Source organism: Ictalurus furcatus, chromosome 24 (genome assembly GCF_023375685.1).
Source record: "Ictalurus furcatus strain D&B chromosome 24, Billie_1.0, whole genome shotgun sequence".
Classification (NCBI taxonomy): Eukaryota; Metazoa; Chordata; class Actinopteri; order Siluriformes; family Ictaluridae; genus Ictalurus; species Ictalurus furcatus.
In genome coordinates, this window is record NC_071278.1 from 8,431,773 (window position 1) to 8,458,534 (window position 26,762).

General features: G+C 40.9%; 1 protein-coding gene across 1 annotated transcript in view; it reads right to left on the reverse strand.

The window, feature by feature from the left end:
* Positions 1-586: 586 nt before the first annotated feature.
* trps1 (trichorhinophalangeal syndrome I) overlaps positions 587-26,762 on the reverse strand; it is a 106,571-nt gene continuing 80,395 nt past the window's right edge. Inside the window, exons 5-6 of the mRNA XM_053613517.1 lie at positions 10,343-10,465; positions 587-5,273 (exon numbers count right to left, since the gene is read on the reverse strand). Of these exons, the coding sequence (XP_053469492.1) occupies positions 4,209-5,273; positions 10,343-10,465 (1,188 nt within the window). The 3' untranslated portion in view covers positions 587-4,208. The remainder of the gene's footprint in view (positions 5,274-10,342; positions 10,466-26,762) is intronic.

Sequence of the window (26,762 nt, forward strand, 5' to 3'; positions counted from 1 at the left end):
AACATGTAACTGAAGCTCTTGACCTGTATCTGCAAGATTTTATGCATTGCGCTGCTGTCAAATGATTGGCTGATAAGACAACTGCATGAATGTCCTGGTGTACAGGTACTTCTCATAAAGTGGACTCTGAATGTGTATATAGACAAAATTTAAATAATGACTAGATTAAAAGACATTCCAGATTAAATTAATGTCACATTTTCCAATTAAGCTAATAAATCAGGTCCATTTCTTCTTAATGTCAAACCTAATTTATAATATATTTCTGCTTTAAATAACATTTCGGCATCCACATTTACTGCGTGACTTCTTAAAGTTAAGCACATGTAAATAGATAACAGCTTGTTAAAAAGGTCAAGTAATTGGGACCTAAATATCAGGTGTCTCAAGACGATTTCAGCTGTTAAAATCGAATGGCAGAAATGGAATCCCTACAAATGTGTAGTGGTTACAGTTTGTAGCTCACAGAAACTGAAACAGAATAATTGCTAGAAACACTGAAATCCATCCATTTTCTGTACTGCTTATCTGGGTCGCAGGGAACCTGGAGCCTATCCCAGGGGGGCATCGGGCACAAGGCGGGGGACACCCCGGATGGGGTAGAAAACTGAAATGCTTGTGTTAATTGAGTTAATTAAGAGTAACATTGAATTTCCATTCATAAACCGCTCGTGACCAAAGCTAACAAAAAGCAACACCGTGTATAATAAACCTTAGATTATAGCAAAGCATTACTGAGTTGATGTAACATTTACTAAAAGGAAAATAAATGCATTATAACATTGTAATTATGAAAACAAATTAAGTTAGCCTGATTCCTTTAAAACCAGAATTAAAGGTTACACAATTCTAATAGTCATTATATTAAATTCTCATATTTTTTAGAAATTTTTTTTACATAAACCGTAATTGTATATATTCACGTGTATATTTAATTATATTTTCAATAGAATTGTATTTTGAGCTCTTTGAGATTTGAGCCCTTAAACAACAGCCTAGAGAGATAGGAGATACAAAAATAATGTCATTTGAGACGTTTAGGTTTAGGTTTTATTGTATCATGTGATTATGCATGTCATGTGCATGTCTGGACTACCGTGGTGTTTAACTGGTGGACTTAGGGATCTGTTATCTTCAGAGCTGATGGGCGAGAGATGTGGGATTTTGTTTGTTCCAAGAAATAAAGCTCAAAGATGTTGTGGTTAATTAGTGTTAATCATTTCATTCATTCACACAGTCATCTTCAGTAACTGCTTCATCCTGGTCAGGGATGTGGTGGACCTGAAGCCTATCCCAGGACCACTGAGGATGAGACAGGAATACACCCTGAATAGGATGTCTGTCCATTGCAAGGCATCACACACATGTACACACACACACACACACACACACACACACCTCTCAGGGCAATGTAGCATGGAGAATCCACCTTCTGGCATGTTTTGTGAGGAAACTGGAGACCCCTGAGGAAACATGAAGAGAACATGTGTGATACCTGGAGCTCTGTGAAACAGTGAGGTGGCGACTCTACCGACTGTACAACCGTGCCATGTTTTAAATGTGACGAGGGCATATTCGCACAAACAAAACAATGCACAATTTGCCAAAATGTTTCGTTATTACTTTATTAATTATTATTATTATCATTATTATTATTATCATCATCATTATTCAAGTTTAGATGTAACAGACATCTTTGCCATCTTTTAATCTTTTTGCATGTAAAACCTACAACACAAAAAATGTTAAGGTGGCAGCTGAAGAAAATCAAAATAAAGAAAATTCTAAACCATCATCTATGCACTTTAAATGCAGCAAAGGTGTAAAAACAATATTGTTCTAAAAATAATAGTTAAAACATTTACATAGTCTTGTCTTCTGCCTTGACGAGGGCCAAACTGGCTTCCAGGCATAAACAAATACTCCTTTGTGTTTCAATGTTGGTAAAGCCTTATACAAGGCCTTCAAAAAACAAAATGAAAAGAAAAAAAAAAAGAAGAAGAAAAAAAAAGGCACAATCTTGTTTGCTTATTACAATGCAGTACCTGTTCATAGTAATAGCATGCTAATAAAACACATTTCTTCCTTGGCAAAACAAAACAAAACAAACAAAAAAAATGAATAACTGAAGTGCAAGCATTAACATAATTACAAATTGTAAGGTTTGCAGAAAACAAAGATCTTCGTAATACCCAACTGTATAAATGCTCCAATAAAAAGCGACACTTTATTTCCAGGAGGCTTTTGCAGGTAAGCAGCATTGTAAGGCTATACATGAGGATCTGTGAAATGTAGAGACGTCCTCGAGACATCCAGAGCATCTCTCTTTCTCTCTCTTTCACATCCCCATTTCATATAAATAACGTCTGTGTGTAGCCTGACAAGACCCAGCTTGCTGAGTCCATGGCTAGTAAAAGAGACTGTGGGTATGAGAAACATACAGTGAAACAAATTAGAGTGTGCACACATTCACTAGCACACAAAACCGTGAGCTGATGTGGACTGTGTTACACCAAACACGGAGTGTAAAAAAGTAACTCGAAAATAAGTGGAAAAGTGAAATGCGTGCTCACCTAATAACTTAAGTTGTTGACCTTATGATCATGTTTTGGTAATAATGCATAATCACGATATTTTAGGGCAAATTGTTTTATAAGTAAGACACAGTTCTCAGTTATTTGTTCCATGTGATGCAGAGTTGTGAAGGGGAGTGTAAGCCAAAGTGTAGCTTACAACAGCAGATCAACGTTATACCTCTCCAAGAAAAGTTTCATCAAAAGGCACTGTAAACACCTGCAGTTACTAAATATTAACAACAGTTTTCATATCTGTTTCATATGAACAATCAGAAGACAATGCTGACTCTCCAAAGAACTCCACAGAGAATTCAATCAAATCCATGCTGGTTGAAAGACCAGAGAGGTTGTGGAGGGGGTAATGTGTGAGCTGCTATTCCTCCATAGCTCTAGGACACCAAAATTAGCACATAAAGCCTTATGAGTTTTATCAGCTTCCCTTGTTCAATGCCGATAGACAAATACAAGGAAACGCAAGTCCATTACAACAAGCTATTTAACTACAAAGCATAAGAACACAAATAAGATGGTTGAACAAAGTCATAAAGGACTATGCTTGGAATGGATAGTGCCTTTGGTGGATAAACATAAACTTTTGCTTAATGTCCACCTTTAAAAAGTTAAAACAAGAAAAACTATGGATGATCATATCTTTCCATTTTATGTGAAAGAAAAACAAAATTAGCAGGTGTTTGCTTCATTACCTTGTTTGCTACATTTGCAAATGTAAACTTTTTCAGAGCCAAGCTCAAGGCCCTTATTCAGATGCAAGTTCAATGTTGCATATCAACATATCAGGTAGAAAATACTTTATCAGGCACTGGTAATATGATTATTCCTATTATCAACTTAGAAAAAAATATCTTTTCTTTCTTTCTTTCTTTTTTTTTTTTAAATTCCTTCCCAAATTTCTAGAGTGACAGGTTACCATCTCAGCAACCGAGGCAGCAGCAAACATGTCTCGATGGAATTATGTAACAACAGTAATCCAACACTACTTCTCCAAGGGGAAAATATACATTATGAAAAGCAACATTAAACTGTAAGATATTTAGTATAATGTTAACCAGAGACAGAAAGGCCTAAACTAATGTCATCTATTTCAGCCATATACATTCCCTGAGGATGTTGGTTTTGAGGATGAAACTCACTTATGGTGTTGCCATAGTGACAAAGAACTGGCTTGTTTGCACACTGTTTGCCACACAGAGTCCTACATCCCCGCTTTGTTCAAAACCAGGTGAGAGAACTTTCCAGGAGGCTGGGAACAGCCCTGATACATTAAACAGAATTCAGTTTGAGTAGATGTACCCAGCTTACTGAACTGCTTTGTCAAAATGAAAAGTCTGGGTTAAAAGAAATACAACAAATAATAGCTAAATTTATAACCTATTGTACCATTTTCCTTAAAGGCATTTCTTTAAAAAACAGCCAAGAGTCTGTTGCCATGGGACTGAATAGAAATGCTGTCTATCAATGGCCATTAAATTGGTTGATGAGGTGCCAGGAGGCATCTTGGCACATTTTGATCAATGAAAAAAAAAAAAAAAAAATCTCACGCATTCATGTGTACAATGTTTTTCTCCTGCTGAGTCTCTTATTAGCTTCCTTCCGTAATGCTGTAACTGTGCTTCATTCATCCACGACCTTAGCATTTGGGTCAGGGGCTGGGCGGTGCAGCCCTCGTTGGATGTGGGTGGTGAAGTCATACTTATCAGCGCAGGCATGTAGGCAGATGCTGCACTGAAAGGGTCCGCCATCGCCATGGCAGCTCATATGCAAGGCATACATAACTTCGTCTAGAAACACGATGCCACAGTGGGCACACTTACTGCACAGCTCATCCTGGGTGCCCTGATCAATCCTTTCCGGCTTGATGGGCTGTGGGACAGCACCATCGTCCTCTTTGGCCTCATTGTCTCTGTTTGCCAGTGGAGATGCCCGTTTTTCCAGCGGGACCTTCTCCTTGGGCATGGTGGCACCGTTGGGCAGGGAACTGGGTTTGGAATGATGCTTGATGGCCAGGTCAAGAGGGGTGTCGCTCTCGGGTCCAGAAGGCGGAGGTGGTGGGAAGTGAGGGGGCAGGCTGAAGGTGGGGTAAGGCACAAAGCTTTGGCACGGGTTAGGTAGGCCGAGGTAATGGCCTGGGTTTCCTGGCACGGCCATCTTGTATTTGGTCCAAAAGCGAAGCCAGTCGGCCTCGTTCTGGAGCTCGCTGTGAACAATCGGTAGGCTGAAGACAGGGTACTGGTATTTCTCAATGGGGCTTCCTGGAGGTGAGTAGCTGGCCTGCTTGGATGGACGTAGGTATTTCTCTATGGGACTACCCCTTTCAGAAGCGACCTGCGTGCCCATACCTGGCCCGTTGCCTTCAGGTCCTGTGCTGTCGCCAGGGCTCTTGTGAGCGTGTAGGGGTGGCATGCGCTTGTGGATCTCCAGCGTCTGGCTAAGCAGGAAGGCGTGGGTGGAGCGTGGGCTTGGCTGGCCCTTGCCTGGCTGGGTGTGGGGCTCATTTCCAGGCTCGTCAGACCTGCGCTCCAATGGGCTGCCATTGAGCCGATCCTCAGTGCTGACACGCTGCTGCTTGGAGCTTGCCTGCTCTGAAGCCACACTGTCAGGGTTCAGGCGTTTCCGTGTGCGCCGACGGATTATCTGCTCGCCATTGTTCTGCTTGATAATGTTCAGTGGCCTTGGAGTCTGAAAGATGGAGAAAGGATGAATTATTATTTATGGATGATTATTATTATAACGTTTGCATGAGGACAAAGCTTGATTTTGCAACGCTCATAATTTAAATCATAAGACTGGCCTTGGTGTATGCACCGGTGCACGGAAGGCCGAGAAAAGTCATTGCCAAACTTGGCATCAAGGCATTTATACTCCGCTGCCTTACTGAAAGACATTAATCAAATGTCAAAGCGATATGGAAAATTGCCCTAAAATTACAGAGTCTTATTGCATGTTCATAGTGCTGTTTTTGCTGAGCATCAACAATTTCCTACTGTGCTTCCACTATGAGAATCCAATTAAGCAGTGTGGTGTGCATGCTCAGGCAACACTTAAGAACCCTGTGTAAAGAGCAGAGAGGCCTGGCGTACAGGTGTCTTGACTACAGTCGCTACTGTAAATGAAATTTCATTGTAATGAGTCATCTCTTCCAGGAGTTAGCTTGGTTAGTGTAATAATCGTTCATCAAATGACGAACAATTATTGCTGTACAATTCTCCTAGCACTCCGGAGCTACACAGGCAGCTCATACAGACACTGGTACTTTATTATCTATTGTATAAATAAGTATGTACTCTGAAATTCATTTACTGACATTACCCCATTAGAAACATTAATGGACAGCTTCATAAAGCATAATGGATGGGAAAGCATAAGAGGGATACTATTATGATGTGCAAGTACAGCAGATCTACCAGTGAAAGAAAAACAGCTGTATGAGCTTTCATTAATCACCATGTCCACAGTGTCATAACTTGTGCTGCAACCTATTCATCTACCCTAAAATTGCATCATGCCATTTGGCTCCAGCATGTGGGTAGCAAACTTCAGTCAGGTGTCACATCACATATCAGGTTCCCCTCTGCTGCTAGACACACTTTCCCCACATCGTCTCTTGCTCTACACAAATCCTTCACAAGCCACAGGGAGTCACATCTAATTGGGAAGGTAGAGGCAAAAGATGAAGGTGAAGCTATTTCATTTCATCCCCCCTCCCCCCCAGGGCTGAGGAGAGAGAATATGGCACAAGAACGCAAGTAAAAGTGTTCTGATTTCCCCTCTCCAGGTCATACGCTGGCTGTGATGAGTAAATACATCAGGGAACGTTAAAACTAACATGCTGTCTGCCATAATTGCACCAGTTTTCATCGATATGTTCTCAGGGAAAGCACAGCATTAGGAAAGAGGGCAAGAAGAAGGGAATCAGGAAGGATGGAGAGACAGAGTGTGTGATGATGATACAAAAGGGACCATATCATCTCTTCCCCCAACACGGCAATTTGATCAGAAACACAATTCCACTTAAAGTAATGCAAACCTTTCTCAAGACTTTCAATTGAGAAATAATTAGATGCATATATGATTGGAGCTATGGTTTGAGTTTAGCAAATTTTTACAGCACTGATTAAGTTCACTTAATGTTACATGTGCTGGACAGTGAGAGAGTGAACACTCTCGGGTCGTATGTCTAAAGAGATGATCTTCATGTAAAGTCAGACAAAAAGAAAGAGTGCCCTCTACTGCCAGACCAGTTCTGGCCCTCGGTGCACACGTACGCACATATACGTACATACACACCCCTCTCTGCCTCCCACCATCTCTCGTTCTCTGTCTTTATCCAGGCTAAATTGCATTTGGGTTTTCAGTTATTCCCACTGTAGGAGTTTTCAATAACAAAATTAAAGTTTAGCTTATAGCATTATGAAAAGGTCCAGCTGCTGCTTTATTAAAATGCATTAAATATAGAGTGCTTCTCTCTTGCACCTCGGACTGGATCCACTGCGACCCCGTAACAGATAAAGCAGTTACAGACGATGAATGAATGAATAAAAAAAATGAACACATGAATGATTTAATGAAGGAGCACTTCACTCTTTGTGCTCCATTACGGTACCACAACACAGGATATGAAGAACATGTCGGGAAAATGAGTTTGGAATATCAGATTTGATGAGACTGACATTTTCACAGTCAAGACAAAAAAAGAAGAAGAAGAAAATGAATAATTTGAAGCACAAATAAAGAAAAATTTAAATGCAGTGCAGAAAACAACGCAAAAAGAGATCTGATCATAGATACTGTTCCAGGACCAAATGCATGGTGCTCACACTGTTGACAGATTTCTTGAGGACTGATCTTGTATTTTCTCCTATTCTCGTGAAACCCCAGACGTTGGTGGAAATCTAAGATTCTCTAACTGCTTTGTGTTTGCCTTGAGGCAATGGATGACAGCGCTTAACTCTGCTGACAGAAGGTGAAACCAAGCTCTGCAACCTTGAGCACCCCCCAAGCTCCTCTCATGGCAATCCTTTTCAATTGTCCTCCTGCGTGTGGCTGCTTTCTGCATTTCAGAAACTATCATTGTTCCTCAGGCTCCTCCATGTTTAAAGCTTTGTATCACAAAGCTTTCTGTGGGAAGTGTGGAGGAGAAACGTGAAGGAGTGTGTGTGAGGTCAGTCTTTGGAATTAAATTTGCAGTTCATGAGCAAAACTATTCCAAAAGTGTTTTTTTTTTCTTTTCCCTTTCTAGCTTTTAAGTTCATTCCTTTTCAATATTTTTCCAGAGGGTCACAGAGTTAATCTACATGAAACTTTCAGGCAATATTTTGCTCTTCAGGTCTGTCCCACGTAATAAAAATGCCATGTCAATGAGTCTTGCGTGAAAAATGAAACAGAGGCTTCTCACAGAGTTTTATATTGGGCAGTTACACAGGCCATACCCAGTGCACATGTTGAGTCCTATTATTAGAAGATAAAATCTGAAAGACATTTATTGTAGCAATGTGTTCTGGCACAAGGACCTCCATTTAAAGACCATGACAGCATGGGTTTATGAGGTGATATTATGAAATGACTTATGTTCAAAAAGAATAAAAATACCGCTAGAATCTGAGTGCAGTATCAGAGTAAAGGAATTTGCTGGTGGTCAATAAACAGTCAAGATGATTAAAGAAACATCCAAGAACCTTGTGATCAGGCATGTCAGAAACCTGTCTTTTAAACCCCTCTTACTCCCTAAGCTCAAAAGTGAACTCAGATGGAACCTGATTTGTCCAATTTGCTTATGAAGTGCTGATGGAGTGTGACGTGTAATAGTCTGATGGTCCAGTGCAAACACCACCTCAAGGAAAAACATGTTGGAGGAACATTATTTCTACCAGCTTATCATTATAACATAATACACATCTTAGGTGAATAGGTCAATCTAGATAGAGATAGCATTTATGATTGGTGATAATATACAAAGTAGTTTCCTGGATCATTTCTAGAATGTGTGGAATGACTGTAAATGTGAAACTTTTTTCCCCCACTGATGCCAGTTGCGTATAGTGATTAGATGCGTGTCAAAAAAGCTAAACAAAGTCGTCATTACAATTCCATATTTAACTGCATCAGACATCAAATGAACGCATCCCTTGGTTTGTTTAATCACACTTTCAAGGCTACCAGCAGCTATGGTTAGAAACAGGATTATTGGGGATCATGTTTTTTCCTGTTTCTGTTTGAACGCCAGCTAGCTACACTGTGAGCTCAGGGATTTCGAGGTGTAAACCTTCGAATACTGAATGTTTACTGCAGGAAGAGAATAAGATCTGTTAGATCTGGTTTTATCAGATAAAATGTCAGTGTCCCCTATTACCAGCATGTTATTTTAAACGTTTTCAGTGGAGCTGTCATAAAAGTATTTCATGGTAATGATATTAATAAAGCAAGATTGGTTCAATGTAGATTGTGCCTTCAAGTTTAAAATAACAAATTTGTGCAATCACCGCTTGTTCTGTCTGGAATCCAACCAAATCCACTCACAAGCATAAGCGTGTTGGACTTCTCAATTTAACTCTACAGATCACGCAGTGATTTAATATAGCATATTTCCTTACCCATCCATGAAATTAATTCCTGGCTATTCCACTGACGAACGCTAACAGATGGTACAGGTGCACAGCATTATATATGGTAGCGTATATAATACAGCGAATTTGGTGGACACTTAGATGGATGAGCCTTTGTGATGGGCTTTTTCACAGGGCCTGAGCCGGCTCACACCATCTGGTGGCACGGCCGCTGAAAGAGCGCCTTATGGCTTGAGCATCCACCTCACCTTGCTTAACCACAGTGATTCAGGCAACACTCTGTTATGAGGCCTCTACCACCCAGACTCTTGGCCTGATAGCCTCCCAAATCAAATGCCTCTCATACTAACAGAGAGTAGGGGTGGGTAGGGGGATCTTTTGGCTCAGCGCAGTTCCATCTGAGCTTCAGAGCTTAATTGTGTAAGCAGAGTAAACTCTGGGCACAGGCATAATGGTTGCTCTGTTTCACCTGTGTAATTTCGCACATGTTGACAAATTTATTTACCCGTCATGTTTATCCAGACACTGTATCAAAGCACAAGCACACTTCAAGGTTCCAGGGCAGGGCTCGAGTGTGGAAATACAGGCGAATGAATGTTCACGTACGTACACATACACAAATTTGTTCATTCGGATCAAACTGAAGTCAGAGAGCAGAGAACTGTAGGGCTATCAACTAAATCCGATTGTAAAGTCCTTTCACGATTCAGTACAGAAAAGCAGTGTTTATGAGGAGGAGTTTGTTTTCTGTGATTCTGCAGTCTCCACAAATAATCGTATAACCCATAACTAAATTGAGGAGAAAACTGCTCCATGTGTCTACAAATCTATTCAATACAAAGGCAAAATTACATTTTATCTGTCTTATTGACTTTGGGCATCATAACTCTGGCATGATAAGGAATGCCATAAATAAGTGAGCTTGGGACACAACCGGGAAGCATGGCTTTTGCAGACTACAGGATTACTTCCAGAGGCTATTATCTGATTGAGGAGGTGAGAAAGTTACAAGGGTGCTGACTGGTCAGAGCTGCACCGAGAGGAATGGCTGCACTGGCACCTTTCTGTTTAGCTGCACTTTCCTTTTTTTTTTTTTTTTTTTCGTAATCTGTAGGTGGGCTGGTGAAATGTCCTTCCTCTCCCCTCCCCACCCCCTGTCTGGTTATTTTCTTAGTCCCCCCTTACCGAGTGGAGCTTCTGATAGAGGCCACACGCGTTGCACACATAGCCCCCGTTGGCATTTTTCCTCCACAGTGAGGTCTTGGTGGTCAGGCAGTTGGCACAGAAGACCCCTGATCCCCGCCGTCTCTGAAATCATAGAAGAGAGAAAGAGTGAGACTGTGGACTATGAAGAAAGATGAATAGAAGGATAAGAAGGGGAAAAAAAGAAATAAAAGGCAAAATAGGGACTCTGTGATGGATAATCAGAGCGAGAGAGAGAGAGAGAGAGAGAGAGAGAGAGAGTGTAATCATGGGGCTTTGAGCATCAGTGATGGCCTGATAGGGAGAGACATGCTGTCCAATCAGAATGTCACTATATAGTGTGGTGGACAGAACTTATCGTTAATCTTCTGATGATTTCTGGACAGGTTTTTTTTTTTTTTTTATCACTGTCTGAGTTCCTCTGACTTCCCCTCCTGAGAGAATCAGCTCTGGATAGGTATATCTCTGGAACCTAAACACTCTCATTTCACCAGTGACAGCTCACCTTCAAAAAGCTGTTTATTAGTTACTAATACAAAATCTTTACAGCAAATGATAAACAACATTCCCATCTGTGGACAACGATCAAATTTAGATGTACCACCAACGTGGGCCGATGTGTTTTTTTTTTTTTTTTTTGTCAATATACTTCTCCTCCTCTAACGTGTCTAAGTGACCTTATTCATAAAAAGGTGAGCACATTACTCATTTGATAACTCCTGGTCTTATCAGTGACAGAACCTAGAAGTGAATCCCATGAACAACTTGTAAGTCAGCCAAGACATCAAGACAGTATTATGCAGCTTATGGTCCTGTAAAACTCATTTGCTCTTATAGAATGTGTGTGATTTATTTACCTTCAGAAGGCTTGCGCAGGGACAATATTCCCCCTGCCAGAAAAATACAATGCTCCTAATTGTGCTCCGATACATTTCGAATGGAAAGCTTTCTGCAGACATAATTCTGGCGCAGAGGCTGGAGAGCTTTCTTGGCAGGCAAAGGGCACTTGATTCATCGGGTGTTTCAAAATGTATCAGTAAAAAAGTTTTGGGGAGCGGCCAGTTCCCTACAGGGCAATTTTTCCATCCAGATGCAAGTGTTATCAGAGGGCCCAGCGTCAGCTAAACTAATTATGATCTCGCATTCGCTGATACCTGCTCACTCTAAGGGTTGACATCCGCCATTAATCACAGATACATGCAAAGTGAAAAGAAACGAGAGCGAATGAAGGATGGTAGCCTATGTGGCCATAAGGCCGCCAAGTGACGCCAATAATTTAATAGGATGAAGATTTTTTTTCTTCTGAGCTATCAGCAAATGCAAAGCCACTGTGACAATAGTGCTTTTCATCCAAGTAGTATTCCCGCTCCGTCTGGCTGTGCATGCTTCAGGCCAGAGGCTATTTTAAACCCCTGTCAGGTCCATAGGGCCGTATTCCAGTAGATAAAACACACACACATTCTCAGGATTACCGACTTGTCAGCAGTCGCTAGACACTTATGCACAATGTAAAGAGCAAAAAACTAATGTAAACCTTTTTTTTTTGTTTTGTTTTCACAGCAATTACTTGATTACGTATTCGTACAGCATGCACCTGCGCACGCAATGTCCACGGCACACTGTCAAATCCACGAGACCTCACTCGTGAGTTTGTTAAAAATCAAATTACGGGTAATTTACACCCAATCCAATGTTCTCTTGTAACCCTAAAGCGAGAATGTATATATTTTCCCATCTCAGTGGGGTGTTTAGAGGGCCACATGCTAGGTCTGACAGGCATGCCATGATTGATTGATTTATTCTTTCCTATCCTGGTCTAGCGTTACAAGCCAAACACAGTGTCCGTCATCAGCTCAGTGGAGTTCTGTCTCTGGCCCTCTGGGTTGCTGAGCCAAATCACTCACACGTGTTGCCTCTGCCCAGTCTCTCCTCACAGTATTAGCACAGCTGCTGAGAACATGGCCAATGTGTTCAGGCTCAGCACACAACACCCACACCTCTGCTGGACCTATTTGTCTCAATGCTTTTGCTGTTCATTTGTCAAGGCTCCCAAAAACAGGTAATGCTTCGCCAATGATCAATCTGAGCCCAAAAGTGGCTAGCCAAACCAAATCACATACTAAGGGCAAAACTCAGCAAACTCAGGGTTAGATGTACGTATACCAGTGCAGAATGCAATTGAGGCTGTAGCTCATCACACACACTGCTCCTGGGACCGCCTAATAAATGCTCTCTGCGTGAATTGCGGTTTAAAAGTCAATGTGAAGTGCTGGAATCACCAAGCTGTCAAAAAGCTCGAGACTATTGCAAAAAAGTTCCAAAGTAGTAACAAAGATAATGTGTTCATAAATGAAATTCTTATTAAATAAAGACTCTTGTGTCAGAACAAACTGTAAGAGCCACTCCAGTAAAAGAAAGGTTGATATTTTGTTGATATGAATTATTATTAGTATAGTTATATTAGTATATATACTTACAAGTGTATATATACTGTATATATAATTGTATTAGTGATTTTTGTGCCTTTTGTTTGGGTTATATATGTGTTTCCCATGTAAAACATTATAGCTGTATTGGGTGATTGCCTCAAGCAGTTGCTCCCCTCTGATTGGGTAACACTTTAATAAGGACCACAAGATTCACTTCTGCTTTGTTAGTTGATGAAGCTATTGAGCCAAGGGAGCACACTAGTCTTTGCCTGTATCTTTATGTTGTTTTGTACAGTATTCAATCCCTTCAGTAAATAGTAAAAAAAAAAAAAAAAAGGAAGAACTTAGTTTCAAGAGTCCCATTGAGTCACGTGTGAACTATATGCTTGGATTCAATAGCTTAATTGGGTATTTTGAACGATTAGAAGAAGCGCCACTTACACAAACAGTGTAGAGGGCATTAATACAGTTGATGTGCTGTATTTGATGACTCATTGGTCTCAATGAAGAGATGGCGGTGTATAGAATATGCTGCTTTGTAATAAAATGTGCAGTTAAAGAGTAGTACATTTTTCTTGTGATTGAATAGATATGAGGAAATCTGATAAATGGGTAGCCCAATTATAGGGGTAAACATCACACCTGGCAACACTGCCTAATCAGTTCTGATCAACATGCATGCTGGTAATTTATACATGGGTTTAACGTTTATTTCACAACACCTTACAGATGATATTGAGCTCTGTGAGAATTATGAGAAACAAAGAGCAAATAAAACCAGGCACTACCACAACTCATGGCTATTTTTGAATCATCAATATATTGACTTTTTTTCAAATGTATGATTGGCTGCGAGTCAACAATCTATCCGCTTTACTACTGCATAAGTAAATACACGCATAATATGGGCTCTACTTTTGTTAGTACTTCACATGCCCCTGTAGGGATTTGTGTGTGTGTGTGTGTGTGTGTGTGTGTGTGTGTGGGGTGACCAAATGTCCCCACAAAAATAGGAACAGCTGGCAGTTTTCATCTTGTCGGGACCAAAAAAAAGCCCTGCCGCATTTATTATAAAAATATAAAACCACCAAACGGATTCCTTTAGGTTTTTGATGCTAATGTTTGGGTTAGATTTAGATGTAGGCACAGCATTAATTAGGTGCATTAATAATTATGTCAGTGAAAGGTCTTCACAAAGATAGAAACATAAAACGTGTGTGTGTGTGTGTGTGTGTGTATGGTGTTTGTAACACAGAAATAAAGATAGCAAGGTATTGTGTGTAATGGATTTCAAACCAACAATTTCAAGTCTCACTTACAAATGAAAAGAAAGAAATAGCTGTCATCTGTCAAATGACTTATAATTCCAAAGTTCCATTTCAATCATCATCTAGACTGCTCTGTCATCTGTAAAAACTAACATGTACCAGGCTTTGCAAAGTTTCGATCCCTCCCTCGTTTGATCTCATAGAATATGACAAGTCAAAGAAATAAGAGAAACACCATAATCTCTTGAATGGCTGCAGCTGCTCTAAAGGCAAATAGGAAGGAGAGAAAGTCTTGATCGTGTCTGTTTTCCTTAAGTGCTTGGCCATTTTTCTCGCCTGCCACGTCGGTCGCTCTGCGGGGTAATGTATTGTCTTTTTTTAAGCGCAGAGAGAGGGGCCGCGAAGCTCTTGGGCCGTGTTCCCTCCCTGACCTACTTCAGTCCAGCACTGCATCTGCTCCTCACGTTGCTCTTGCTGGATGGGATCCATCATGGGCTTCCCCCAGTGCCATGCATTATACTGCACGCTACAACCTCCCGCCGCATGCTGCGACTCCCGCCATCCACAAACACACGGCTTACTGTAACAACAAGAAACCTTGGCTTGTGCTGCTCTACTCGTTGTAGCTTTCATAAAGCACCCTGCCTCTGCCAAGGCCGAAAATGTCCATCATGTGTTTGTGGTAATTATGGGCAACATTGTAGATTTTCAGGGGTAATGTTCTTGCACGCAGCAAGCAGCAGAGCAATGCTTGAATTTCAAAGAAGGAGTGGGTGTTTACAGGTACTTATCCGGGTAAATAGCAAAAAAAGGCTCCCTGCGTTTGCATCGCAGGCCATGATGAATAACCATGCTGCTCTTGGGCACTTTCTGTGGGTGTAGCCCGGTGCATTCTGTTTGGACATGATTGATTGTTAATGCCTTGCTTCAGGTGCTCCGGGGAGCCAGACTGATTTTGCCCTCATAAAAAGAACCAGAAGTAATTAGACCCCGGACCTAATTACATCTATTTATTTAACGAACGTGTTCCCACGTTCGACTAAATTCCTTTACTGCTCCCAGGTGAACCAGGTGGTTGGCTGCCATCGCACCTCTCTCCAACAAATCAATCAAAACCTTGCAATGTTAGAAAAGACTGAGTGCTGTTGGAGTAGCACAGATGTATAGGCTGGATAAACAGTTTCTAGATTGACACTGCAGATGTGAATGATGTATTTTTCATAATTTAATCAACTGATTCTACACAGTTCTCTGGATTTCATTTTGGCGGCACGGTGTAGTTTCTAGCCACTGATACAGCAGGCATTTCCTGTGGTCAGCTGCAGGGAACTGTATGATTACATGTCTGAGTTAATGCACCGCTGTAATGCTCGAAGGAGAGAGAATTCACCACTATGAGAATATACTTTATACTGACACTAATCAAGAAAGAAGATCTGAAAATAGATCGTTACAATCTTTTCAATATCCACTCTAAGGATAAGAGTTTAAAAGGAATGTTTTATACACAAAGCCATTGAAATTAAATTAAATTTAATTTTCTTAGGCAATCCACAGATCCTCTTACATTAAATAAGCAATTATTTAATCAGGTACAGGGAAATTAGGCAAACCCCTTACGACCATTTCAATTTCAGGAATTCTGCATCAACGTTTTGTGGTGCAAGCAGCTCCGTCTCAATGCTGACGGCGAACATCTGGTTACAATTCTAGACATACCGAACCATCAAGTCCTGCTTCACAAGAAGCTTATCCTAGTTTACACAAATCTGAAGTCTATTGCTAAATTGCAGCCCGACGTGCATACGTTGGAGTTTAATATATTATTTTGATTTATCAGCAAAGATTTATTCTATGTTGATACAAAATCGTGGGAGGTCACGTCGCCGAGTACAAAAGCAGAGAATATTTTAATTCGCTTCTGCAGTTCCTGACATATTTCATGGTGCAATGAGCTCACATTATTAAAAAGAATAGAAAACTGAGCCACTCTTCAGGAGCTCCGTCACAGTATTTGTATCAACATATACAGCGGCACACGTCCTAAGTTAGAGAAGAAAGATCAACTGTTTATGAGCTTCCATACAGACACCCTAAAGGTACAAAGTCAAGAAAAGAAACAGACAGATATTTTATTTTCACCTGGCACAGCTGGCGTGCTTTCTCAGCCATAGTCCAATCATCCTAACCTGCACACTCAGAAAAGAGAGCACTCTGTTCCAAGGCCATCCTTAACCTTTCTCACACTTTCTCTGAAGTCTATCAGTGAAATCAGAGATTTAGATAAGTTTCTGTTCTACTTGAGACTAAGATCCATCTGATAGAGTTGAAGCTCAGGAGGCTCTATTGTACACAAACATAAAACCTAAACACAAAAAAAGAGACAAAGAAGAGTCTATCTATCTTTTTTAAATTAATAATAGATCATATCATTTGTGTCAGTTGAGCCCTTCAGGAACTGTAGAATATTTCTTATTCCTATCTATTCCTATTTTTTTTTTAAACCTAAGGTGTCTTCCTAGCATCTGCCATCATTACAGAAAGGCTTTGTGTATCCCGGAAAAATCCATTACAGAGCCGCAACAATGCTCCAGTCTCTCCTTATCCATCCAAAGACACTATGCCTTCTGACACTATCAATGACTTCAGTGTCCCCTAACTAGGCTTCTTATGATATATAGTATCGTCTTACATTCACTGGCCTCAGGGACACATCTTGTCAGCTTACACAACAACCGGTTGGCAAACAGGAGGTCAGCTGCCTTGCTAACCGTCACTCTGGGAATGTCTGACTGTGACAGTAGGCGACTTGAGACAATGGCTGCAGAAACGGTCTGTAAACTGACTATCAGGACATCTGTCATGACATCAGTGACACACAGTGAAGGGCTAAGATGACCAGTGACTGGGGGAGCAATGCCACACATTGATTGATTGTGTTGATTTTGAACTCCCTCAACTTACTCTTAATATCCCTGATATAAAGACAGTAGTATACAGTAAAAGTTTGCACTGATATGCAGCACTTGTAATTGATCGAGTGATTGATTAAGAAACAAATAAATGAAATAAACGGTTCGTGAACACGATGTGGTTCTTCCCCAAACTGTTGCCACAAATTTGGAAGCACACAATCGGATAGGATGTCTTTGTATACTGTAGCGTTACGTTTTCCCTTCATTAGAACTAAAAGGCACAAACCTGTTCCAGCATGACGATGCCCCTGTACACAAAGTGAGGTTCATGAAGACATGATTTGAGAAGGTTGGACTGGAAGAACTCGAGGGTCCCGCACAGAGCCCTGATCACAACCCCCACTGAACACCTTTGGGATGAACTGGAATGCGGACTACGTGCCAGGCCGCTTCACCTGGCATCACTAATGCTCTTGTGGCTGAATGGACACAAATCATCACAACCACACTCCAAAAGGTTTTCTAGAGGAAAGCATTCCCAGAAGAGTGGTGGCCGGACTAAACCTGGAATGGGATGTTCAGCAAGCACATATGAGTGTTATGGTCAGGTGTCCTGAGCTTCAGTTACTGTGGGTTTCCTCCGGGTTCTCTGGTTTCCTCTGACCTCCCAAAAACAGGACAGTAGGTGTACTGGCTACTCTAAACTGCCCATAGGTGAGAAAGTGTTTGTGTGTGTGTGTGTGTGTGTGTGTGTGTGTGTGTGCGCATGGTGCCCTGCAATGGACTGGCATCCCATCCAGGGTGTATTCTTGCCTTGTGCCCAGTGTTATTGGAATATGCTCTGGATTCACTGCAACACTGACCAGGATAACGTGTTAAATGAGGACGTATGAATGAATGAATAAATGAATGAATAAGTTTAGTTACATGTTGGTTGTTTAGGCATTAAAGGACTGTGTTCTGGTTCTCCGGATAGGACAAAATGTGTATAATGGCATTCAATATTCACACTTTTATGTCTATATTTACAACTTCTTAATAATTAGAAAAATGTCATTTTGCTACCAACTTCTACAAAATATATGAATATACAGCCTGTGAGCTGCCATAAAGTAAAGACCCACTTTGCTTTAATAGTCCATGTTGTAATTCAGTGTGGAAAGAAGGACATAGCCCTGAAGGGGAAAACACACCTCCCACAAATATCAATGAAACTATGTGTGTGTGTGTGTGTGTGTGTGTGTGTGGACCAGAGTAGCATTAGTGTACAGCACCCAGCATTTCAGGAGCACAACAGCAGGGCCCCAAGCAGTTACAATGTGTGTTCAGCACAAAACTCTACTATAAACCACACAGTGCTGAAGTAGGCACAGACCTGCAGTCTATTTGGATAATATAGCATTACAACCACTGCATATATGGGGAAAAAATATCCCAGCATTCAATCAAAAAAACATGAATAAAGCCATTTGTGATTTTAAAGTAATGGATTATTCTGATTTTCACATTTACCTAATGACATTTTAGTAAAATAAATAAATAAATAAATGGCTATAATAGGGAATTACATCAGATTACCTCAGTAATTTCTCAGGTGGTCTTTCAGGAAAAAGAAAATGTAGGGGAAAAAATGTAGAAAAAACATTGTGCTCCCTTCTATGTAAGCAAAAAAAAAATAAATAAAATCCAGCTATGCATGGGACATTAGTCAGTAATGACCCAAAGAACACTGCTTCCTCTTGCAGTGATGCCAAAAAAGTCCAGATCATGGCCTGCGAGTAGGTAACAGGCACGGAAAAAATATAAACACACAACTGGTCAAACGCCTGCAAAGAGCAGAGATCACAAACACATGGCTCATGAAGAGCATACTGAAGTACCAGTGTGGAGGAAGGCGTCATGTCCTGATGAAATGAATGATGGTCCACCCCGACAGAGAACCTGCCTCGGCCTCAGGCAGGAAACATGCAGCTTTGTGAAAGGAATAATATCATGTCAGCATTCAGGATATACAGGTTACTTGACAATGTTCCCGGCTGTAAGTTTGGATTTACTTCAGAGCACTGGAACTCTGCTGAACCATCGTTATGTGATGATGTGCTACAGGTTTTGACTCCAGTTACCCTGTGCCACAAAGCCTGACTCCACTAATGAGCAAAACAACATCTTAACAAAGAAGCAAACCTAATTAGTGAGATCAGATGTTGCGCTACAAATGCTGGAACAAATGCATCCAAACACACTGTGCATTTTGATTGATCAAGCTGAGAAGCCAGATTTAGAAGTCTGCCTACTCAAAGAAAACGCATCAGACACAGTATACACTCGCCTACCGCTTTATTAGGAACACCTGTACACCTGCTCAATCAAGCAATTATCCAATCAGCCAATCACATGGCAGCAGTGCAATGCATAAAATCATGCAGGTACCGGTGAAGAGGTTCATTGAATGTTCATATCTAGTGTCGGAATGAAAAAAGACGTGATCTCGGTGACTCTTACCACGTTGTTGTTGGTGCCAGATGGGCTGGTTTGAGTAATTCAGAAACTGATGATCTCCTGAGATTATCACACACACAACAGTCTCTAGAGTTTACACAGAATTGTGTGTAAAACAAAAACATCCTGTGAGTGATAGTTCTGTGGGCGGAAATGCACTGTTCATGAGAGACATCAGAGGAACATAGCCAGAATGGTTCGAGCTAACAGAAAGGCAATGGTAACTCTTTACGACCACGGAGAGCAGATACAGCAACAAAGACCACATTGTGTTTCACTCCTGTCAGCCAGGAACAGGAATCTGAAGGTACAGTGGACACCTGAGCAAAACTACAGCTGTCCAGTGATCATCCCAGTCCACTGATTAAACTGATTAAGCACAATGACATTTTTTCATAACCTTTCTTACCTATCTTCACAAGGTGTCCCAATAATTCTGGAAAACAAGATTCAAGTCTCAGTGCAATGCATCACATGTTTATAGGAAGAAACATGTACAACCATCACCTTTTTCCTTTTATCTTCAGTGACTCGGTTCCTTTACCAAAAAACACTGAGAATTCTACTTAAAATAGAGAAGAAAAAAAAGAAACAAAAACAATTAACTAGAAGTGGAGAAAGATGATGCTGTGTAAAGCTATAAAAGTTAGATGAACACTGTGCAAGGTGTAAAGGGAAAAGAAGGGAGAAAACCTTCACACACTTTCCACCTATTTTAACTCTACTCTGCTTCTTTGTCAGCATCAGCACATACACAGGAAAAAAAAAGAAGACGTTCTGACTGGTCGAACTGATCTTTTTAAGCTCCAACACCTACTGGTGATTCCAGCAGACTAGAGAGATGGACTGATCACGTCTAAAGAGATGGCCACGATCATTTAATCCTCATTGGCGCAAAGAAGGAGATGGGAAATGAAAGGCTGCTACTAATGATGCCTCTATGGAGCTCAGAGCCCAAGGCTCAAATAACCAAGCAGCAGTGCTGAGATGCTATTAAACCTTCTGAGCAAAGTAATGCAGGAGTGTAGTGCTGGATGTGTGGACCCATGTGCTAAAAACGTGCTGCAGGGTTCCTGCAGCAATGAATCTGGCCTGTCAAGCTAATGTCAAATGCTCATTGTAAAAGCATGGATTACACGCTCACTACATACAGCTTTAAGCGTTATAGCTTGAAATACCGAGTAGAATTGTTCTCTACATAAAGATGCACAACTCCACAAGTTGTGCATCTGTAATGCTGTACTAAGTGTACAAAACCACAGCTTTTCCCAGTAAACATAGTGTTATATTTGTTTGTTTGTTTGTTTTTTTGCATCAAACTTCCTAGATCCAACTGTCTGTGGGCTCAAAGCTGTCAGCAAGGAGTTGATAATGAGTTGCCGGCACGTTGCACTTGCAGGATGATTGCAGGATTAAATCAGACCTATCATGTTTTGACTTGTTATATCACATGTTACTAACAGGATAATCTTTTAAATAGTTCAGCATGTGTGTAGTACACACCGTCCACCCAATGCAGGTTAACAAAATGCACAATATAAGTGATGCAACATATTAGAAACTCAGGAAATCCAAAGTTCTAATAAGGTCTATGCATAGCTCTTTACAAAATCCATCAACTCCGTAGCAATCAAACCCAGTACTTAGGTCTTAACTGTCCAGCAACCTTGGATAAATAAACCTTCCACATTAATGACTGAGAAAGTCAAGGGCTTGGTCAACATGAGCTTTGCTTCATTTGGATAATTATGGGAGGTTTCAGCAAGAGGGGTAATGAAGGCACTTTATTGTATTAACTCCTGGCTTGAATCACTGGAATATGGGAACGTGGAAAGTACATCTCTGTCAAAGAGGGCAAACACCTCCATCAGTTTGCAGAGCGATGAAGCTAATGCGTTTTAATAAAGTGCACAGACTTGATTTAGGAGGTGCATGTTAGGTTTGAATAGGTCTAGCTTGGAGAAAGTCCATGTCGTGTCTGGCAACTTTATTAGAGCATATCAGCAGACAGGAAAGCAAAGGTTTCATGAAAACCCATCATGCTGTAATAAAGACTGCTGGATGATGCAAAGCACAATGAAGTAAGGGGAGAAAAGATGTCCATGCCACCTTTACCCACCCACCAGTCAGCAAATATAATACTGATGCAATACTGGACAGATACACAAACAGAACCCTCCTCAACTTGGTCATCATTCTGACACATACCATATGCATCAGAATATCAGTTAAAATAAAGCAGTCGTTCAGCTGCCAGTGCTGTATTCATTTCACTTAAATGCCTCAATTTCCTCACACATCTGTGTAAAAGCCTTGTATGTATGCGAGCAGTAAACATTCTGCGCATTAGTGACCAGACACTGCTGTACATTAATTTGTCCAAACAGAGCTAAGGCTGATTACTAATTCTATCTGGTAGAGTGCTGAACTGCAGGTCCACCTTCTGCCCTCCAGCAAATTGAATGACTAGCCTGTTTCCAATTTTCACTAACACCAGTATCTAACGATTCATACATCCATTCTCCAACATGCTCAGCACTGACCCCTTTAAATCAGAACAACATGTTCACTGTTTTTTTGCCCCCCGTCCCATTCTCCCCCCGAATCACTTTCTCTTTACTGACCCCTGTGGTAATTACACCTCCAACCCATTACATATAGTAGCACTGGTCATTTCGTTAAGGCTGCTCTTATGTAAATGTCATCTGAAGGGGCAGCATGTGAAGAAGGGGGTGAGGGGTGGGGCACTATCTAGTGACTTCCACTTTCTTTTTAAAATTTGTAGTCTTGAATAAAATAGTAAGGTTGATCAGTTTATGACATCTCCACTGTTGGTGATGGATAGCTGGGCCGCTGAAGTAAGAGGGCACGAGCTACTAAGTGGTCAATGCTAACAATGCTTCCATCCAAATATTAGGGAGGATAGGGAGGGTACAATTTAGAAACCTAAAGGATTCTTTTCTGGAAAATTTTCCAGGAATTGTACTCTGAGCACGGATGGTGAAGCAGGTTGGGGGGGGGGGGGTCGCAAAGATCAAAATTTAGGAATTGCACGATTTTGTTGATTGTTGTGGTTGCAGAAATCAAAATGAACTGTTGAACACCACTTTCATAACAACAAACTGTTGCACTGTGATGGGTTGGCACCCCATTTAGGCTGTCCCCCCGCCTTGTGCCCTGAGTGCCCTGGGATAGGCTTGAGGCTCCCCACGACCCTGTGTAGGATAAGCGGCGCAGAAAATGGATGGATGAATGGATGGAGACTCCTCCTCAGAGCATCTCACAAAATCCCACACCTTAAATTCACCATGCATCATTAAAACTATATTTGGCATTGTGTGTGGTGTGAACATTCCTTTTCATGAAGGGTAGAGGGCACTGTAAATGAATAAATAAATAAATAAGCTGAAATATACAACTGGAAACAAATGTCAAAATAACATTCAAATAATCCACATATGTTTCACTAGTCAAGAGCTTAAAAGAGCCAGTACATCTTGGATCCAGACAGAATACTGCTATGGAGTGTCACCATATGTGCTGTATGCGACACTGTAGACGCAGTCTGCTCACAAACATAGAGAAAAAAATGCAAGGATCTGCAACAAAATGTAATAAACAAATGGCTGTTTTCTCTCAGGTCCTTGGAGAGTGTGTGCTCATCACAACAACAACAAAAAGAGAGAGAGATGGGCTTTTTTTGGACCGAAGACTGGAGTATGTATGAAGGCACTAGGCACACAGGAAGAGAAAGACACTGATGTGCATTCAGCGCACAAGTCGATCAAAACGTGTGTAGAATTCATGAAAGATCAGAAATGGATCCATGAATGTTCTAATTATACAAATGAAGCGGGCAAACTGTAATTCTTACCGTGTGCTGCAGTCAGATGACACCAAAATCACAAGCTTTGTAGCTGCTGGTTCAGATCGTGTGAAGTTTCATAGCATTGTGAATTCTGCTGTGTATGAAGACAATTCATCCCAAAACCTTCTTGCCTCTGCCAGGAGGTTCAGACTTGGCCATGGATAGAGCTTTCAACAAAACAATGTGAGCCAAACAATCTTCCAAATAAACAGATAAGTCTCAGTCTCCTGATTTGAATCCAACATTAGAATATAAAGGAGCGTAAAATGGAGGAGTGGACCAAAATCCCTCTACAAGCGTAATTTTCTTGAAGGGTGCCAATAATAAACCCTGAATTGTGCTGTATATAAATAAACTAAAATATATAAGTGGGAACAAATGCAGAAATAGCTATGAATAATCCACTGCATTGAATTCAGTTCAGTATAACTACACTGCTTCAGGTTTAGGTATCAGTATGTACATGTGTGTACATATATATATATATATATATATGTGTGTGTGTGTGTGTGTGTGTGTGTGTGACTGTCAGTACAGCAGACACTGTATTATAAAAAAAAGTCAAACACAATCAGCTTGCTCAGGCTAATAAAAATAAATTATCATCATAAAAGTTGAAGTTAAAGCTGAAGGCAAATTGTTGATGCTACACTGTTAAGTTTTAATGTGGAGTGTTTGAAAGGTGGTCTCAGTAGTCCAGAGACAGTGAAGAACAGAGATAAATTCTGGCTTCGGGGTCTTATTTCTTATTTATGCAGACAGTACTGCTATGGTGTGTCATAAGCCCCTGTCATGAGCCCCTGTACGCTCATATGTGCTACGTACAAGCAACTGTAGCTGCAGTCTGCTCTCCGAGCTAGAGAACAAAATACAAGGAGCTGCAACAAAATACAATAAAATGGATTACTTTTTTCCCTTTGTGTGGGCTCATCTCACAGAAAGTGAGAGATGGGCTTATTTGGCCCGAAGACAAAAGCAAGGCATGAATGCGCTAGGCAGACAGGAAGAGGAAGACATTGATGTGCATTTGGCACACAAGTCGATCAAAAGATGTGAGAAAAATTCATGAAGGATCAGAAATGATTTGCTCAGTGTCCTAATTATATAAATCCTCAAGCAGGCAAAATCTGAAACTGGTACTTATTGATTATTCAGATGGGTGTACGGGGTCCCTACAGTTCATAGACAAGTTTGAAATTAGTAATGTGTTCAGTTAAGTGTGCAGATCTAGCAATGTCAGGTGAAGAGTTTCTAATATTACTTATTATCATGTCAGTGCCATATCTCCCTACACTTCCTGCCTGGTTTCCCACTGAAGATAAGCAGGGTTGATACTGGCCAGTACCTGGATGGGAGACCTCCTGGGGAAAACTAAGGTTGCTGCTGGAAGTGGTATTAGTGAGGCCAGCAGGGGGACATAATGCCGCAGTATAGTGACAGGGACTATACTGTAAAAACAGCACTGTCATTCGGACGAGGTCCTTAAACCAAGGTCCTGACTCTCTGTGGTCATTAAAAATCCCAGGACACTTATGGTAAAAGAGTATGGGTATAACCCCGGTGTCCTGGTGAAATTCCCCCACTGGCCCTTCTCTATCATGTCCCCCTAATAATCCCCATCTCTGAACTGGCTACATCACTCTCTCCTCTCCACTAGTAGCTGGTGTGTGGTGGGTGTTCTGGTGCACTATGGCTGCCGTCGCATCATCCAGGTGGATGCTACACACTGGTGGTGGTTGAGGAGATTCCCCCCAATACTATACTATACTATTAAGCATAAAGCGCTTTGAGTGTGTAGAAAAGTGCAATATAAATGTAACTGTAAAAACTGTAATATTATTTACATACTACAAAATACTGCTATTTTTCTCCGCCTCTTGTATTCAGAACAGTGCATTTACAGTAATATCTAAGCCCTAAGTTCTCAAACGTTTTGCAACATAATAAAATAAATTTCCCCCACCAAACATAATCCATTAAAATATCTGGCTCATTATTTAAATCTGTTCAACACTATGTGGTCTATTTATTGCAGATGTAGAGTTTTATTTTACCTGAAATTTCCACTGACTGAAAACATTAGGTCTATGTTAAATGTATAGGCCTAATTGCTTTTGCGGTGCCCTCTGGTGGTCTGGAGGATACATGTCTACGCTAGATGTTATGTTAATTTATATTAATGTTGTTGTTCTTTCGGCTCACCACGGTGGATCACCTTCCAATGTCTGCATATTAATTTGGCAAAGGTTTGGGACCGGCACTGAGAGTGCACTAGCCTGTACAACCCGAGTGGCCAGGGTTGGCACCCAGCATGGGGCTCAAACTCATGATTCTGAGATCATGAGACCAACTGGGCTGACCGGGCACCATATTAACGTATATTAATAATACAGATTGTGACTGCCAGCAACAAAGCAATATATATGTAGAATAAGCGGTACAGAAAATGGATGATATATAATGCATATGTATATAAATCCATCCATTTTCTGTACTACTTATCCTGCACAGGGTTGCGGGCGAGCCTGGAGCCTATCCCAGGGGACTCGAGGCACAAGAAGGATGACACCCTGGACAGAGTGCCAACCCTTCACAGGGCATAATCACACACACATTCACACTCAGACAATTTAGAGCTGCCAGTCAGCCTACAACGAATGACTTTGGACTGGGGGAGGAAACCCCTGAAGCACAGGGAGAACATGCAAACTCCGCACACACAGTGCAGAGGTGGGATTCGGATATATATAAAAGAAACTTACCTTTTTCAGGTGACTGAATTTAAAAGATCATTTTGTAAAATCCAAACAAGCTTTACAGATCTTTGTTGGAAAGGGTTTAAACGATGTTTTTCATGCTTGTTCAATGAACCATAAACAATTATTGCACATGCACCTCTGGAACAGTCCTTAAGATATGAACAGTTTACAGGAGGTAGGTAATTAATGTCACAGTTACAATAACTTAGGACACTAATGAGACCTTTCTACTGACTCTGAAAAACACCAGAAGAAAGATGCCTAGGGTTCCTGCTCACCTGCGTGAACATGCCATAGACCTGCTGCAGGGAGGCATGAGGACTGCAGATGTGTTCAAAGCAATAAACTGCAATGTCTGTAATGTAAGATGCCTAAGATGGTGCTACAGGGAGACAGGAAGAACAGCTGATTGTCCTTGCAGTGGAAAATGACATGTAACCGTGTGACCCCATAACAAAATCTATAACAAAAATAGGGTGCCTAAAACTGTACTATATATATATATATATATATATATATATATATATATATATATATATATATATATATATATATATATAAGAAGGGAGATACATTTCAAATACCTACTTTTACTCAAAAAGCTTTTTTCTTTTTTTCCTTCCTAGAGGATGCACTCCACATTGCTTTAAACACAGAAGTCCCT